Source organism: Xyrauchen texanus, chromosome 33 (genome assembly GCF_025860055.1).
Source record: "Xyrauchen texanus isolate HMW12.3.18 chromosome 33, RBS_HiC_50CHRs, whole genome shotgun sequence".
Taxonomy (NCBI): Eukaryota; Metazoa; Chordata; class Actinopteri; order Cypriniformes; family Catostomidae; genus Xyrauchen; species Xyrauchen texanus.
This window is the reverse complement of record NC_068308.1, coordinates 30,019,696-30,038,391: the sequence shown is the minus strand read 5'-3', so window position 1 is coordinate 30,038,391 and position 18,696 is coordinate 30,019,696. Positions and strand designations below refer to the sequence as shown.

Here is an 18,696-nt window from a genome sequence, read left to right as displayed (position 1 = left end):
AGAGTTGGCACACCTGGCATCCAATTTATGAAACTAGAGTGGGGGTATGGTTTAGAGCTACTTTGACTTTTATAAATTTTGAGTTTGCTACTCACAAGAAGCATCTGCTAATGTGGACCATGCTTGGCAAAAAATAAATCTCAGAAGACCTTCGATCAAGAATGGTTGTTTTGCATAAAGCTGGAAAGTGTTACGAAGTTATCTTGAAGAGCTAAGATATTCATCTGTACACAGTTAGACAAACTGTCTATAAATGGGGACAATTTAGTACTGTGGCTACTCTCAATGGAAGTGGCCGCCCAGCCAAGATGACTCAAAGGGCACACCACTGAAGGCTCAGTGACGTAAAAAAGAACCCTAGAGTGACAGCTAAAGATTTGAAGGAAGCATTGGAACTGGTTAACATCTCTGTTCATGAGTCCACTATATGGAAAACAATAAACAGGCATGGTGCCCATGCTGGACACCACAAAGGAAGACACTGCTTTCCAAAAAAAACATTGCAACATGCCTGAAATTTGCCAAAGACCACCTTGACACTCCACAACGCTACTGGAAAAATGTTTGTGGACGGATGAAACTTAAATTGTTTGTGAAAACAGGCAGCACTACATATGGCATAAAAAGAGGGCAGGATACAAACATGAAAACATCATCCCAATGGTGAAGTACAGTGGAGGGAGCATCATGATTTGGGGCTGCTTTGCTGCTTCGGGGCCTGGACCGCTTGCTATCGTCGAGGGAAAAATTTATTCCCAAGTATATCAAGATAATCTACAGGATAATGTCAGGGTGGCTGTGTGGCAGCTAAAGCTCAGTAGATTTTGGGTGATGCAGCAGGACAATTACCCTGAACATCAAGTAAATCAACTACAGAATGGCTTAAAGAAAATCCACCTTTTGGAGTGGCCCAGTCAGAGCCCAGACCTTAAACCAAAAAAGATGCTGTGCAATGACCTCAAGAGAGCCGTTCACACCAGACATCCTAAGAATATGTCTGAGCGGAAGCAGTTCTGTAAGAAAGAATGGTCCAAAAAAATCATAAAAATGAATTCCAAAGGGTTCACAAACTTATTCTTGCTACTGTTATAAGCAGGGTAATGTTTTGTCAGCCTAGTCATTATTGCAAATAAACCCCTTAAGGAAGATACCAGACCACTCCGCTTCCTGTTGGTGTACTGAACAGTAGGCCTATTGCTTATTTTACAATAATGAATGACTGACTGAACATTATTTTGTACACTACTTTCTGTATAAACTTCACGCCTTCAGCCACCAATGACAACGTATCAGACACACTCATGTAGTATTAAATAGCCTGTGCTTACAGTTGTGTTGCTAAAAGGCAGCTTGAACTCTTGACTCATTAATGCTGGGTTTTGTAGACCACGCTGAAGTTTTGACCATACCAGAGTACTTTCACTTATGTTTTATTTCCTACCTTAGGTATTCTCCATACAGAAGGTTTTTTAAAAAAAGATAGAAGTGACTCTATACATGACAGAAAATTATTTTGCAATAAAATACAAGGACATGAAATAATTGCTTAGCATTTATAACTTAACACATTTACAGTGGCATTTCATTCTTATCATCTGGTCATGTTAATGGGTATTTTTGCTGACATGTGGTGTAATAATTAACAGTTCAACTTGAACCACACCGGACTCATTTGCATGGTTGAGAAACCCATATTGCCTTTTACTCTTGACTTTGGACATGAAGACAGGCTGATATGTTGCAGTGAATTTCTGTGTTGTAATTCATAATGTGCCAATTCACCACATTAGTATAGAATTACATTGACAATGGAATTTTTTGCCCCTAGCTTGTGAAAGCAGGGGGTTATTTTCATGTCAAAGCAGCATGGTAAAATACATTTGTCATTAGTCACATACATTTTTTTGATTAGATTTTTTCATATACACTCACTGAATACTTTATTAGGAAAACCAGTATACGTATTCATGCAATTTAACTAATCAGCCAATCGGGTGGCATCAGTGCAGTGTATAAAGTCATGCAAATATGTGTCAGGAGCTTCAGTTAATGTTCACATCAACCATCAGAGTGGGTAAAAAATTTGATCTCTGTGATTTCAACAGTGGCATGATTGATGGTGCCAGACGGGCTGGTTTGAGTATTTCTGTAACTGCTGACCTCCTGGATGTTCACGGTCAACAGTCTCTAGAGTTTACTCAGAATGGTTCCAAAAACATCCAGTGAGCGGCAGTAACAAAAAACTCACACAAAGAAATTCTATGTCTTCTGAAGTGATACAATCACTTAAAATAATGACAGAATTTTATTTTTGGGTGAACTATTCCTTTAACAACATCATGAATCCATAGCACCAATCGGTATATTGAGTAGTAACCACAACATTTAGGTGAAAGAAGCAATTTTATTGTTGCCCACAGCAGGCAAATTCACAAAAGAAAATCAAATTGCAATATTCAAGTTTTTACAGTTTTTGGCTTGGAAACTTGGGCTGGATTGTGTTACACAGTTGTTTAGTTCAATGCAACGATGAATCGGCCACCGATCGTTATCGTCCAATATTCACATCCTATTATAGTGGAGTGGCTAAGTGCTTATGTTTAACAGAATCGTTCAGTTTATGATACAAGCGTGAAAATTGGCATGAGCAGTCTCCATGGGTCACTTGACAAGAAAATTGTCCGAGCCACTTGAAATTTCAAGATGGCGGCCATTTTTCAAGCTGGCCGACACCTTAGTGGAGCAGTTAAGTGATATAGTGGTTTATTTGGTGATACAAGCATGAAAATTGGCATGAGCAGTCTCTGATGGGCACATTCATTGACTCTTTCATTAAGGGGGCTTTCACACTAGCACTTTTGGTGCGCACCCCGGTTCGAATGACGTCAAAGTTCGGTTCGTTTGGATGATGTGAACGCTGTCTTCCGAACTCGGGTGCGCACCCGCGAACCGTACTCGGGTCCGCTTAAAAAGGTGGTCTGGGGTACGGTTCATGTGAACTCCAGTACGGTTCGCTGCTGATATACACGCAATCGAACCAAACCGCGGAAGTGAACCGCTATTGATGACGTATAATGTGGTCGTCAGTCTCACACGCGTCTATGAGGTGCCCCTAGGGACATTATTCAGAATTACCATGCACATACATGTACTTTTCCTCTCACATACACATATGAAACCAAATTCATTCACATACTATAGTGAAATGCTCACACACATACAAGTGAAATGCTTTTACAAACACAACTGAAACGCTCTCATACATACAACTGAAAATATTACGCTCACACACACAACTGAAATGCTCACACACACGCAACTGAAATGCTCTCACACACGCAACTGAAACGCACTCACACACACAACTGAAACGCTCACACACACACAACTGAAATGCTCTCACACACACAACTGAAATGCTCTCACACACACAACTGAAATGCTCTCACACACGCAACTGAAACGCACTCACACACACAACTGAAATGCTCTCACACACACAACTGAAATGCTCTCACACACGCAACTGAAACGCTCACACACACACAACTGAAATGCTCTCACACACACAACTGAAAAGCATTTCAGTATGTTGTATGCAAGCATTTCAGTATGTTGTATGAAAGCATTTCAGTATGTTGTATGCAAGCATTTCAGTTGTGTGTGTGAGAGCATTTCAGTTGTGTGTGGGAGAGCATTTCAGTTGAAACGGAAGCACATTTCAGTTGAAACGGAAGGTGGTTAAAGTACCCACTCCACTCCAGTTGGTGGCAGTAGTGTATGGCGTTTAATTTTGGACAAAACAGCGCAAGCGCAAAAACACAGCGCGCAAGTGAATTTCAACAGTGTGAGCACCATGACACAGCTCGCGACGTAAAATTTAAACCTGCAGAACTTGCAAATCACAAACTCGAGCACAAAAATATGATTGTGCACACAAATTAACAAGTCCCACACACGCGCGAGTTCTTTTCTGCACACGCACGAGTTCTTTTCCTATGGGAAGCCAAACAAAGCAAAAGTGGGACGAGACAGCGGGGGTTTACAGAGCTCGCGCCGCAGCTGACATGTCATCTGCGCGGTTCAATGGTCCGAGCCAGCGGCCAGTTCGATCAGCGCAGCGCGGACGTGTTTCCTAGCGACACCCAATGGGCAGCGGCGCGAACAATCCTCAACAGCGCTGCGCTGACCAATTTAAACAGCGCAGTGCAAACCATACATGCAAATTAATGTACAATAAAGAAACCCCTCCTTCCTTACAAAAAATTGGTTCTCTGCTGAAATTTAGCAGTTTTTCCCTACAGAAGACAAAGAAGAAGAAAGACAACATGAAAATGCATACATTTCTTATGTTTATTATCTTTAATAGTGTTAGTAAAGAGCAGGGACGGACTGACAATCTGTGCGTTCGGGAAAAGTCCAGAACGGCCGTCCAACCGAGGGCCGTCCGTCGGCACAAAAAAAAGTATAATAAAGCAATATGAACAGCCAACAGTAGGGACACTAATACGATCACTTATATGCAGCGTGTAAAAAAATAAAAAACTGAGGAAGAAGAGTCGGCCTACTAGCCAGTTTGTGATTCGATCCCCGCCGCAGTCAGATTTGTAATGGAAGCAGGTCAGTTTAGAAAAATGTACAGTTTTGTACATGAGCTGCAGCCAGGACCGAAATTAACCCTTTCGCGACGCACGATCTCACACACACACACACACACACACACACACACACACACACACACACACACTATTGTGATTAGAGCGGTCAGTGCACCGTGATTAGCTGCTAATATTAAATGTGCTTTGCGCGTTGGCTGGCACTGAGCCAGAGACGGACGCGCTCAGCGCTGTCATATCACAACTTAGTTTTCAGTGTTTTCAACCACATAATGTTTCTTTTTAGGTTTTAGGTTTCAGACATATAATTTCATTTCAGCATACGTAGGTACTAAACAAACAATACAATACATTTAGAGAGACATAGAGTTTGTAAAATACACACTGATGTCTATGGAAACGGCAATAATATTCCTTTCCATAATAATTAGACACGTTTTATTCATATCAATCAGATACACATTGTGAAAGTAATTTTAAAGTTTACTCTATTCTTCTCCCAGTTCACCGGTCACTTACTTTCATGTATTTTGGGAGAAGTGGATGAATTAGCGTGTTGTAGCCTAAATCCAACAGATCCGATTCTCTGAACTGTGGCACTATGGCGGCGCCCATCGCTCACAGCTCAACTAACGCGATCGTTATAAAGGTGTTTAGACAACAAAACTCACCCACTTGCATTTATTTGACAGTCTGAATATCAGATATTTCATGCTAACATGCTAACAAATGTGTGAATATTTTTAATAAAAAGGAAAAACGGCATAAAGCATATCATCATTCATTCAGTGCTGTTGTGGCTGCGGTGTGTCACGTGACAAGCAATGACGCGTCACCATGGAAACCATAAAGTAAATAACGGTCTAAATAACAGTCAGTCAGAATATTTTACATGTTTTACTAGTGTCTGTTGCGCGGCTAGTGGCGAATGGCCGGATGATGGGCCTATTTGGGAGAAAGTCCAGGGCTGTTTTTTAGCCCCAGTCCGTCCCTGGTAAAGAGTAGTGTTGTGCGTCGATACCCTACTTTGAAGAACTGCACATATGTATAGAGGCTACGGAAAGAGCTGTACAAAGCAGAAACTTCAATGACTTTCAATATCGTAGTCGTCTTGAGGAGCACGCCAACCTTCTGCTAAGGTCATTCTAAAACATTATACAGATATATATATATATATCACAACACTACTCTTTACTAACACTATTAAAGATAATAAACATAAGAAATGTATGCATTTCATCTTGTCTTTCTTCTTCTTTGTCTTCTGTAGGGAAAAACTGCTAAACTTCAGCAGAGAACCAATTTTTTGTAAGGAAGGAGGGGTTTCTTTATTGTAGGGCCTACATTTATTTGCATGTATGGTTTGCGCTGCGCTGTTTAAATTGGTCAGCGCAGCGCTGTTGAGGATTATTCGCGCCGCGCTGCCCATTGGGTGTCGCTAGGAAACACGTCCGCGCTGCGCTGATCGAACTGGCCGCGTGCTCGGACCATTGAACCGCGCAGATGACATGTCAGCATGGCGCGAGCTCTGTAAACCCCCGCTGTCTCGTCCCACTTTTGCTTTGTTTGGCTTCCCATAGGAAAAGAACTCGTGCGTGTGCAGAAAAGAACTTCGGCGTGTGTGGGACTTGTTAATTTGTGTGCACAATCATATTTTTGTGCTCGAGTTTGTGATTTGCAAGTTCTGCAGGTTTAAATTTTAAATGCGAAGCTGTGTCATGGTGCTCACACTGTTGAAATTCACTTGCGCGCTGTGTTTTTGCGCTTGCGCTGTTTTGTCCAAAATTAAACGCCATACACTACTGCCACCAACTGGAGTGGAGTGGGTACGTTAACCACCTTCCGTTTCAACTGAAATGTGCTTCGTTTCAACTGAAATGCTCTCACACACACAACTGAAATGCTCTCACACACAACTGAACGCTCTCACACACAACTGAAATGCTCTCACACACACAACTGAAATGCTTGCATACAACATACTGAAATGCTTGCATACAACATACTGAAATGCTTTCATACAACATACTGAAATGCTTGCATACAACATACTGAAATGCTTTTCAGTTGTGTGTGTGAGAGTGTAATCATTTTAGTTGTGTGTGTGAGAGCATTTCAGTTGCGTGTGTGAGTGCGTTTCAGTTGCGTGTGTGAGAGCATTTCAGTTGCGTGTGTGAGTGCGTTTCAGTTGCGTGTGTGAGAGCATTTCAGTTGCGTGTGTGAGAGCATTTCAGTTGTGTGTGTGTGAGCATTTCAGTTGTGTGTGTGTGAGCATTTCAGTTGCGTGTGTGAGTGCGTTTCAGTTGCGTGTGTGAGAGCATTTCAGTTGCGTGTGTGAGAGCATTTCAGTTGCGTGTGTGAGAGCATTTCAGCTGCGTGTGTGAGAGCATTTCAGCTGCGTGTGTGTGAGCATTTCAGTTGCGTGTGAGAGCATTTCAGTTGCGTGTGTGAGAGCATTTCAGTTGCGTGTGTGAGAGCATTTCAGTTGCGTGTGTGAGAGCATTTCAGTTGCGTGTGTGAGAGCATTTCAGTTGCGTGTGTGAGAGCATTTCAGTTGCGTGTGTGTGAGCATTTCAGTTGCGTGTGTGAGAGCATTTCAGTTGCGTGTGTGAGAGCATTTCAGTTGCGTGTGTGAGAGCATTTCAGTTGCGTGTGTGAGAGCATTTCAGTTGAGTGTGTGAGAGCATTTCAGTTGAGTGTGTGAGAGCATTTCAGTTGTGTGTGTGTGAGCATTTCAGTTGCGTGTGTGTGAGCATTTCAGTTGTGTGTGTGAGCGTAATATTTTCAGTTGTATGTATGAGAGCGTTTCAGTTGTGTTTGTAAAAGCATTTCACTTGTATGTGTGTGAGCATTTCACTATAGTATGTGAATGAATTTGGTTTCATATGTGTATGTGAGAGGAAAAGTACATGTATGTGCATGGTAATTCTGAATAATGTCCCTAGGGGCACCTCATACGCGTCACTCACTTTCAAAATTAGTGGAAAGGGTTTACTTTCGTGCGTGCGTGTGTGTGTATACACTTACCTTGACGAAAAGCGGGATTGACGCACACGCACTGCAAGCAGAGAGATGATTTCTGCTTGCCTTCGCAAAAATTGTCTTCGGCGGACAGCCCGCTGTCTTTTGAACGATTTCAGTATTTTTGCGGCAGACAGACGCAAAGTGTGTTTCTGTATCTTGATGTTGAAAACAAAACCAAAGGTTAAAAAAAAAGAAGAACAAATGTGAACCGAGCAAGTCTATTCATTGAATTTTGACGCGTTTTCATTTCGCGGTTATCAAGCAACACGATTACGCACCAGCTGCAGCTTGATGACGCAAGCGTACCGCGGTTCGGATACAAATATATAATGTGAACACAGTCCATCGGGGGCAGGGGAGCAATCGAACCAAGTGTGAAAGCCCCCTAAGTTTCATCGTCATTGCTTCTCGTAAGGGGGACATTGCACTCTCATCTTCACATATAAAGCACAAAGCTTTCGAGGGCTGGGATCCTCTTGGCCTCTTGACATGGATATCTTTGGTATCTTCAGTGTCTTTAGCAGCAGTAGATGCTCTCTTTTGGGCCCTTTCCAGCTTTGTGTTATTGAACATAAGTTTACAGCTTGAATGATATGTTGCTCTGTTTCTTGTCAATGTGTTTTCTCATCTTCATCTTGATCACCTTCATCTAGTCGGGTTGGACTAAGTAAGATAGGCAGAGCATTGATCTTATGAAATAATGGAACATTTCTTAGAATGGTATCATAAACAGTACGATCGTGCTCTCTGTTGAATAAACTCGGATGAATGAGTTTTTCCTTGGTGTCCTGCTGACAAATGAAACATCTGTCCCAGTTAGTTTTCTCAACTGTTATGATGGCTTCTGCCATGTCTGCAGCAAATGTATAGGCAGAGGCCGAGGGTTTATCCTTTTACCACCTTTTACCAAGCACTTTGATGTATGGGATACAACTAAGTTCATGCCTTAACCCTATACACTTAGTCCGATCATTCATCCAATGCATTTATATCCTGTGCGATCTGTACACCATCCGGTTAACTAAAACCCCATTAACCTTGGCTTGGCTCTCCCGCGCTGGCACAACCTGTCATTTCAGGTGCGGCTATCTAACTGTTTTGTGGTAGATTAGACAGCATTTGGGATACTAACTTTACAATTAGCTGACATTGAAACCCACTCTGAGTTTAACAGCAGTGATATATCACCAGTGTGCCCTGGTAGTGCAGATATTCACTCTTGTCTAATCTATCTATAATCAACAAATCAACACAACTGTATTTTGATGCGTTAAAAGTTGTTCTTTAGAATAAACTAAAACATATAAAATAAAATGACACCAAATCGTCCTTAATGAAAAAAAAAACAATACATTTCTATCGGAAAATTGATCTTATGAGGATCCGGGTATCGGCCATCTTGAAAAATGGCCGCCATCTTGAAATTTCAAGTGGCTCTGACAATTTTCTTGTCAAGTGACCCATGGAGACTGCTCATGCCAATTTTCACGCTTGTATCATAAACTGAACGATTATATCACTTAGCCGCTCCACTATTATTCAATCTGTGATCTGTAATTTTTTTAAACAGTTTTTGCTGACAAAAACAAAGCAAAGTGATTTTACTGGGAAGAGGAAAATTCAGTTTACAGTGACCATGTGCAGAAAGCTAATATATAGCCAGTTATGACAGAGAACTTGATAAAAGGTGAAATTATCAGGATCAGTATCTGCCAATCAGGTGACAAGTTGATCAGTGGTTTGTATCGGCTGTAGAAATCCTGATCAGAGCACCCGTATAAGGCTCAATAATATTATGAGGTTTTAACATTTTCTTAATTTTTTTAGAAAATGGAGTAATACTTTTCCATGCAAAGGTCAGCGCCACAATGCAAGGGTGCTGTGGGTGGTAGCCTGGGTGTTGCTAAGGTTTTTTTTTGATATTTATGAAATAGATAAATACCTTTAGTGTGAACAGCCTCTAATGATGTGGAATGAGTTACATGCCAATATTTAATACTTAATGTTAGAACTTTGTTCAAAGTATGATCATAAGAGACTCTTGCCTTAGGAAGCATCACTAATTAATTGTGAGGTTTGTGTATAGAACCTTTAGTGAGTTTCAATGTGGATGTGAGGTTTAGGACAGTTCAGTGAGGATGACCTTGTCCTGCTCCGCCTCATTAGTGCTAGGATCGTAAACTGCTGTGGTAGCTGTTATGGATGAATGCCTGGAAGGGGCAGTGAGGGCATGCCATGCTTTTGCTTATGTCAGGGCTCCGTTTTCACTCTATGTCCTTTCATCCCTGAATCCCTTACTTCATACTCTTTCTCTTAATAGCTCCCCATGCCTGTTACCTGCCCACCCCTGTCTTGCTATTTATTATAATTTTACACCCTTTTATTCTTTTCAGGTTGCATGTTGCAGCTGCCTCTTCAAACCTATCAGGCTAATTAAAGCTAGAATTCACAAAATCTCCTTTCTTTTCCAGTTCAATCTCTTTTAGTTTAAGTGGCATCAGGAGATCTCCTCTCGGTTTACAGACTGTTACCATTTGAAAAGTGTTTTTCATCCTCCTCTCTATGGACAATTACTTTGATTTATTTGAGATCTGCTTAGGGTGCTTCCCAGCCACCCTGCTGTACTCTGACAGCTAAAAAAGCTTTACAATGCACAGAGACTGTCTGTCCAGACTGTGCGACTGGTGCTGAAACAACAGCATACATTATTCCATAGCCGCCCCACACACACACACACCAGTCACACATAGAGCTGCTTTCTGAACAGTCTGTCAGCCGCAGAGGGACAAGGTGCTGCCATGATCCTGAAAAATTGGACCTGGTTCTGGAAGGATAAAGTAAGTGGATCTGTGCACACTTATTGTAACAAACTCCTGAGTTGATTGTGATTTGTTTGTTCTGGGGTAGCACTAGGGAAACTGGTATCTGGGGTTTCGTCCATTAGTGCTATATCATAAAGCAAAGCTATGTACAAGTGTAAATAATACATTCGTACTTTGATAAATGACTCTGCTGGCTGGTACATCATTGTGATATTCACTATAGGTGATGAAGGTCTTGAGTTTGAAGTCCGTGAAACTCTGTTTTCACGTACTTTAAAAGTTTGGTTCCAGTCAGACTAAATGTAATCTTTTTAAAATGTCATGCAAAATGTTTCGCCTGACTGAAATTGTACCACTCTAATTTTTGCGAAATCGAACTAACAGACCTAGATAATGACTGTAGCTCGACTTCATCCAGCATGTATACATGTTAGTTGGACCATAACTGGATTTTGTTTTGTGTACATGCTCCAAAAATCAGGTGTATTCAATGTGTATTCAACCTGCTGTAGGGTTGCCAACTGTCCCGTATTAGTGTATTTGTATTTTGGCCGAAATGAAGATTTCCAGTATTGAAGCACTCAAAATGCTTAAGCATCCCGTATTCGTGTGACACAAATTTGGCAGCCCTAATTCAACACTCTCTCAGCTGATTTCCTTCCTTCAACTATTTAATTACACATTGTGTCATCACGACAAATGAATGATTTTGATTACGCTCATATGTTCAAATAATTTGTTGATCATGTACTTGTGTTTTTATGCCTTGCACACTTAAATATTTATGTTTTCTGAGGTGTTTTGAACACGATTGGTTTGCTAATTCTGTAGAATTATCAGATCACCAATGTAACATTATTTAGCTGATATAGATGAGATTTTGAAAATTGCTTAGTTTTGAGGCATTAGTTAGAATAAACCAAGGCAAGTACAAATCTGAACTACTTGTCTGATAGCGCCTGCAGGAAAAAAAATCCTCATTCAGTATGTTTACATGAGCAGTTATAATTGAGCTACAGGTTTTTTTTTTTGCATTGTCAAGCTACAGTCTTCATCTGTCTGTCCAAGTATACATGACACAATGAGTTATCGAATATTTGAAGGCAGGACGTAAATTAAGGAAGTGTTCAATGTACGTTGAATGTCTTTTGGAGCACGAGTACAACGTAGAGGCCAGTTGTGGTCCGATTAATTTGTATACATGCTGGACAAAGCTGAGCTACAATCGCATTATTTAGGTCTGCAATTCTGTAGTTATCAAGCAAGAATTTCAAGAATATCGCTATTTATACAACAGTTAGCTCCTTGAATCTGATTGGATGAGAGGTATTCCAAAAGTGCTTATAGATTAGACAATCAGCACTGGGTGCTTTACTAACTACGCTTCCATCCAAGGATTTTTTGCGAAAAAGTTTTAACGTATCAAAATAAAGCTGATGGAAACGCACATTATCGCTAAAATGTCACAAATGTCGACATAATATTTTTTCGTTTAACTCAAGCACATAAACTCTGTCGATACAAGAAATGTCCTGAAAAAATTGTTTGGAAACCCTTTTTGTCGATAAAATTGGCATTAACGCATACATGTAGTGTCACATGACAGAGTTTGCCACAGTCGTTAGCCTGTGTTAATCATGACAACAGTATTGAAAACCAATTTATTGTATGTGATAATGGATTGATCTTTGTCATATAGAGCCGATCTGCAAATGTGACACTTCCAGGAGTGCCAACACCAATATCTGAACAAATGAATGGCCACTGTTTGCGATTAATTTAATCGCAGTATCCATACATTTATTTATTAAAGTTGCTTTTCCACACCATTCAAAATAATAGACTGCAGTCACGGAATTAGCCCACAGTACAAAAACATATAATTTCTGTGCATAAAGAGGTTTTAAATTAAGAATAATTACACAATACTAGGTGAAAAGCTTTTTTTATTGTTATTTTGTTTTTGGAACACTTGCGGCACAATTCTATTTAATTTAGAATACTTTTGACTATAAACTATCAGAACAATTTTTCCAATGCTGAGTTGACTTTCAGAAAATTAGCTTTTGAAAATATTATAAATCACATTTACTGCTTCAGAAAATATAAATTAGCATTTTGAAGCTAAAATACATTTTAGATGATAATCAAGTTCAGTTGGTCATTACAAGTTGCTTGAGAAATATGCGGGACTTAATGCAGTTGTGATGGCGATGCTTTTGTTTAGACGATTGTTAAAAATATTGAATATCAGGTATGTATCATATGTAAACCCTGATATTACACCGCATCATGTTATTTTCTTTAATAGCTGTGCACACCGCATATACACATTGATTGATGGTACTTATACGGAGACAGAAAGTTTCCTCCACTACTTGGTGCAGGCTGCCAGCTTGAACAGGGCCACGACGATCCGCTTTCGGGACGGAACTGGTGCCTGCGATAGGTGCAACATCAGGACCAATATTACAGTCCTATCAGAAGGACAACTGTTCCCTTTTGATTGCAATTCCTCTTCTGATTGCTTTTATTTGTGAAATTGATAGTAAGCTGGCTAATTTTAATGAATTGTCTCAATACTCTCCCCATTTTACCAAAACTTCAGAGGAAAAAAATTAGGGACATCTGGGAGGCGAATTAGCGATAAATACACATTTCTGAATGGAAACTGCTTCAGGGCAGATTTTCTTATGCGCGAAACCAAAACTTATGTGACAAAGTGTTTTTTTTAGGCATGACGTCATCACGCTCACCCTTTTTATTGATAAAAAGCCATTTGAAGGCGGCAAATATCGCAATTTAATTTTTTGCATTTTCACTTTGTCAATAAGAAAATAGTGCAAAAGATGGATGGAAACTAGGCTAGTGTGTGCGTTTGCTTTTATTACTACACAATAGCTGAGAAATGAAGTTAAATTAACAGCTTCGGCATTACTGACCATCAGAGCTGAGAGTTGAGACAGATGGAGGTACTGGTAATGAAATATGACGTTACTACAGCGTGCACGTTTTTGATTGTTGAGCCCCATTGCCTCTAAAACATTCTGAAAAGAGAATGCCATCCAGAAAACATTCTGGGCTACAGCCCCTCCAACCCAGCTTGGAGTCTGCTGTCCAGGAAGCAACATTTAGCTTTTGCATGGGAAGACTTAAATCTGTTGTTGTGTGCGATTGTAATCCTGAGTACCGTGAACAGGTGAGAGTGCCTTCCTATTGTTTACAGTTGATGGTTTAGCTTAATTGTGTGATGCATTTTTTCAAGGTCTTTAGTGGCCCCCATAATGGACCTGTGAGTTTATCTGCATGCATCCGAATGCAAGGTGATGATAAATCCTTGCTTGTTGATGTGTGAGAGATGCTTGGTGAGTGGAGGCTTCCGCAAGGATTTAGTGCAGGCACTCGGTTTCTGGCTGTGGGAAAGCATTATGTTTATTTATAGCAGTGGGATCCTGATATTCTACTACAGGACCCCAGCTGACCCACAGATCCATAAATAATTATAGGATAGCCAAATGAGTAATAGTGGAGGGAGAGCCTTACATTTTTTTTTCAACCATATTAGGCCTTTTTGAGCAATGTTGTTGAGCTAGCTAGCTAAGCTTGAATTGCAGTGTCTGTGTGCGTTCCCTCAGCACTTTTGGTAAAGAGAGTCAGGATTGGTGTATAAAGTTATCTATAAAAAGTTGGGATAGTGACTTGATTTACCTCATGATTTTCTGTATTTACATTTATAATTTAGGGAATAGTCCCTCAGATTGTAAAACCAAAAATGGGGTTTACAGAAATGCACTTGCAATGGAAGGAATTCTGTTTGCTGGCAAGAGGAAAATTCAGTTTACAGTGACCATGTGCAGAAAGCTTATATATAGCCAGTTATGACAGTGTGATTTATGGCAAAATCATACGAGCAAAAGTGCTGTATGTCAATCACGGCTGTGATTGCCTGCGTCTGCTGTTGCTAGTTCGAAAGATGCACCCAATCCTCTATCACCAATTCGAAAAATAGACTTTAGAAAGTGGGCTGTTAGTTAGTTAGTTAGTTAGTTGTGCGTGTGCGTGCGTGCATTCAATGAGAAAACGGCACCATTTAATGCAAACCATTTTTTTTTCCAGCATTTCACTTGTTTTGGATTCGTCCCCCGTGTTTGTTTTTCTCCATGTTTGTTGGTTTCAATTTGGACGTGACGTAAATGTTCATGAAGCACTGTTTACATGGAACAAACTCCAACCAAGATGGTAAAACATTAAATTATTTTTAATTGGTTTGGTTTGGTTTGGTTTGGTTTGGTTTTGCTGTAGGAGGAGGAGGCGACTCCACTGGGACTGTCCACAGCTCAGGCTCTGTGCACCCTACGGAACCAGCTGTCCAATTTACTGGGACAACACCAGAAATTCGGCCAGCGCAGATTCACCATACGGGTTTGTCTAGATTCATTGCCTTTTAGTTTATTAGCACCAGTTTATGGAATATTAATATAACTTATTGGAAAATGTTTTTTCTTTTTCTTTCTGGTATACAGGAACTATGGGCTAAGAGCTTCCTACACCATGACAACCGGCACTCATGTTTCCATTGGCCGGGAGCTGTTCTCACACTTGTGGTGGTGGTTGGACTTTTGTGTTGTCATGGCAGCCAGCCGAAGGGCAGGTGTGTACAGCTACTGCGGCATTCACATTGTGTCGATTGCTATAATTGTGAGTTTCTGAATTGTGAGTTGGCAGCATCGTCAACAATTAAAGATAAATAGGTATCTCAACACATAGTTCTGTTTGATATGCCACTTTATTATAGCATGTGTCTGCTTTATGTGCTTTTGTAAACTTTTAGGAACAAAGAAAGGTGTTTTTATGTAGTTATACAATATTTTGTTATCATAACCAACAAAGATGCACATTTTGACATTATAAGAGTTGCCATTGAAACATCAGTCTGAGGATGTGACCAGTTCCAAATAGAATCTCCTAGTTATTAATTCATAATTATAGAAATTCCGACATTATGTGAACTCAGTATTGGTACAAATTGTTTTGATTTTACATTTGAAATTTAAAGTGCATAATAGTGTTGTCACAAAACCAAAATTGCTGTAGCCAATACCATTGAAATGTCACGATTCTCAATACCAATTTCGATACCACTGCAAAAATAGCTAATATTATAAATAAAAAGATAAATATGAATCCAAATATTAATATATAAAATTAAAACAATTGAGAAATAAAGGGCATTTTCACATCTGGCTTGTATGGAGCATCTATTTTGGAACCAAGCATGTTTTCTCCCTTAGTTCGGTTCGTTTTGGCATATATGAACACGGCAGTCACACTCGAATCCACATCAAAACAATTGATCCGATTGCAAATGAACCCTAGAGAATTACATTCTCTTGTGGTGAGAATGTAATCTGACCCAACTGACCAATAAACCAAACAATAACCCTATAAAAACCATGGACATACTTAATGAATCTTTGGAGAAGACATCTGTAGGTCAGCACTTAATCAAATCGTGTGTTTAGCCTTTTGGTGACTATATTGGATATATTTGCATGTTTAAAGTAGGAGCTGTTTTATAATTCCTGAGGTAATTTTAGCACAATCACTTCTCTCGGATAGTGGCAGAACACAGTTAGGCATCAGCAACTTTTTGACAGATAAAAAAAATTTTTTTTGCCTTTGCTTCACTTTGCTGTTTGTGTGTGTGTACGCACGTGTGAGAGCGAGCTCTGTGACTGTGAGAAAACAATCTTTGAAAAAATGCAAAACCAACTAATGATGGCTAAAAATAACCATGACCTAAATTTTACAACTTGTATCATCCGTGTGTCTGATAAAGTGTATTTGTTGCACAACCTCTGACTGGAATGCGCATTCTGTACCCTGCTGTGACGTTTTTCATAAGCGTGACATAACACTCAAACATTTGTAACGGTTGACAATTTTTACAGGTATATCATATTAAAACTGTATATCAATGGATGCGCTAAATTCCAGAAAAGCGCACAAACATTCTGACCAGTAAGGGGAAAGTCTGCTTACATGTGACTTTTATTGACACACTTTTGGTCCATTTTGAAATGTTGCCTTGTGAAACCAAACCAAGAAGAAAATGTAACATTGTAACAATTTTAGCCCCTGTTTTGAAACAAATCGAATGAGCTACAGGTCTGAAAATGCCCTTAAAGGCAACATCCCAATTAAGTAAAAACTGCTTCAAGTTTTTAATTTATTAAAGTTAATAGTCATAATATTAGTCATAATAGACAGCGGCAGATACTGTAAGGTCTAATGCACAGATCCCATATTTTGACACGTGTTTGCATTCACGTAAGACCTGTTTATATTAATACCTTGCCGGACGGGCATTTTGACCATGAAGCCCATTTGACTGTTCATGGAAGCAGCCACATTACCACATGTAAGTGCATATACCTATGTGAACATTTGAAAGTGGGTCCTGACAATCACACTAGGTCTGGATTGAGTACTTTGTACTACTGGTACTGTAGCAGAACTGATATTGTTACACTTTTTTTTTATTTCAATATTGACTTTGTACCAAAGTACCGTTACTTTTGACATCCTTGGTGCATGAAACATCATTACATATTTCCACATCAAACCTTAGCTATTGAGCTATGAATCCTGGCCCAGCCCCCATGTGTTATATAAACTTTTCATATTTTGTCTCAGTCAGGGCATAGAGCTGGTGAACGCGGGTGCACTTTTCCTCCTGCTGCTGTCAAACCTCTTCCTCATTGGGCGGCAGCAGAGGCTACGGACGAGTGAGATGGTGCGGAGGCTCAAATCCATCATCTCGCAGCTAAATGGTGAGCATGCGTCAGGAAGTGACTCAGAGGTTGTGAACTGAAGGATGTAGATCATCTGTTCATTTCTTTGAAATTTTCATGTAATGCTAAATACACTTTGATATGAGAATTTTACATTCCTTTAAGCTGAAGAATGTAACTTTATCTGTGTTAAAATATTTCTCCTATCCCAGCATAATATGCAGAGACAACTATGAGTAAGCTATTCATGGATTAATTTTATCAAACTGTAAACATTGTGTCTCTGCCTCTATAAAAATTTCTGTTTGTTTGGAGTGACCAGCTTAGACCCCACCCAACAATGTTACTCAACCAATGGCATGAGTTCGAGGCGGAATATCTGACCTGACCTGACCTGCATTGTTCATTCAATTGCATTCTATAAATATGCCTGTATGCAGGTGGCAGAAGACAGAATAACAGGCTAAATAGAAATTGAATAGAATTGAAATCCTCCAAAAATACTCAGAGGTTGCTCGGTACATATTCCTTTTTTTTTTCTTTTTTTGTCCTTTGCCGATTACGTGCCTGATAAATGTGGAAGTGTGACTTATATATGAACTATAGTGTAAAGAAATAAGAGCTATGGAGGGGAGGATTTTTAAGTTAATTAAAACTTAAACGTCAGTATGTTGTTCACTCAACTATCATATGGCTTCGGACAGCATCATCCACCCTTCACTTTCATTGTATGAAAAAGAGCAGTGTGTTCCACAAAAGAAAGTCAGAGGGGTTTTGAATGACATAAGGGAAGATGATGACAGCATTTTATTTGAGTGAACTATATCTTTTAAAGTACATCTTACCTAAAATTCAGTTATTATTTAGTTATTAACTATCACATTTGCTCATGTGTTGAAAGATTATTTGGAGAGAAGTGCAGGACATCCAGTCAGATGGGCCCCCTCATTGTACCCGGATCTCTACACTCCCACCTCCCCTTCATGGTCACTGCACTGGACATACAGAGATGAGCAACTGGTCAATCTACCTGTTAGTCTGCTGGTGGAGGGTGATGTCATTGCTCTTAGACCAGGCCAGGAAGCCTTTGCATCTCTCAGAGGAATCAAGGTAATTTAATTGAATTGCATTTTGAGTTAAATAATTTTTCTTTGATTCATTGTGTAGATTTATTTACACAATGGCATCTTGCATTAAACAAATATTGAAGCTCCTATAAGATGCTACACTAAGTGGCTATACCAAAAGCATATGGATGCCTGAAAATCACACCTACAGGTGATTGTTCAACATTTGATTTCAAAACCATGGGCAATAATAGGGATGTGGTCAAATTCCTTCCATTGCTGCTATAACAGCTTCCACTTTTCTGGGAAGGCTTTCCACTTGATGTTGGAATATGATTGCTGGGATCTGCTCCCATTCAGACACAAGAGGATC

At 39.8% G+C, this 18,696-nt stretch overlaps 1 protein-coding gene across 1 annotated transcript in view; it reads left to right on the top strand.

Moving 5' to 3' along the window:
- LOC127626833 (transmembrane protein 94-like) overlaps positions 1-18,696 on the top strand; it is a 54,166-nt gene that overhangs the window by 3,648 nt on the left and 31,822 nt on the right. Inside the window, exons 3-6 of the mRNA XM_052102909.1 lie at positions 14,765-14,884; positions 14,986-15,113; positions 17,159-17,295; positions 18,158-18,366. Of these exons, the coding sequence (XP_051958869.1) occupies positions 14,765-14,884; positions 14,986-15,113; positions 17,159-17,295; positions 18,158-18,366 (594 nt within the window). The remainder of the gene's footprint in view (positions 1-14,764; positions 14,885-14,985; positions 15,114-17,158; positions 17,296-18,157; positions 18,367-18,696) is intronic.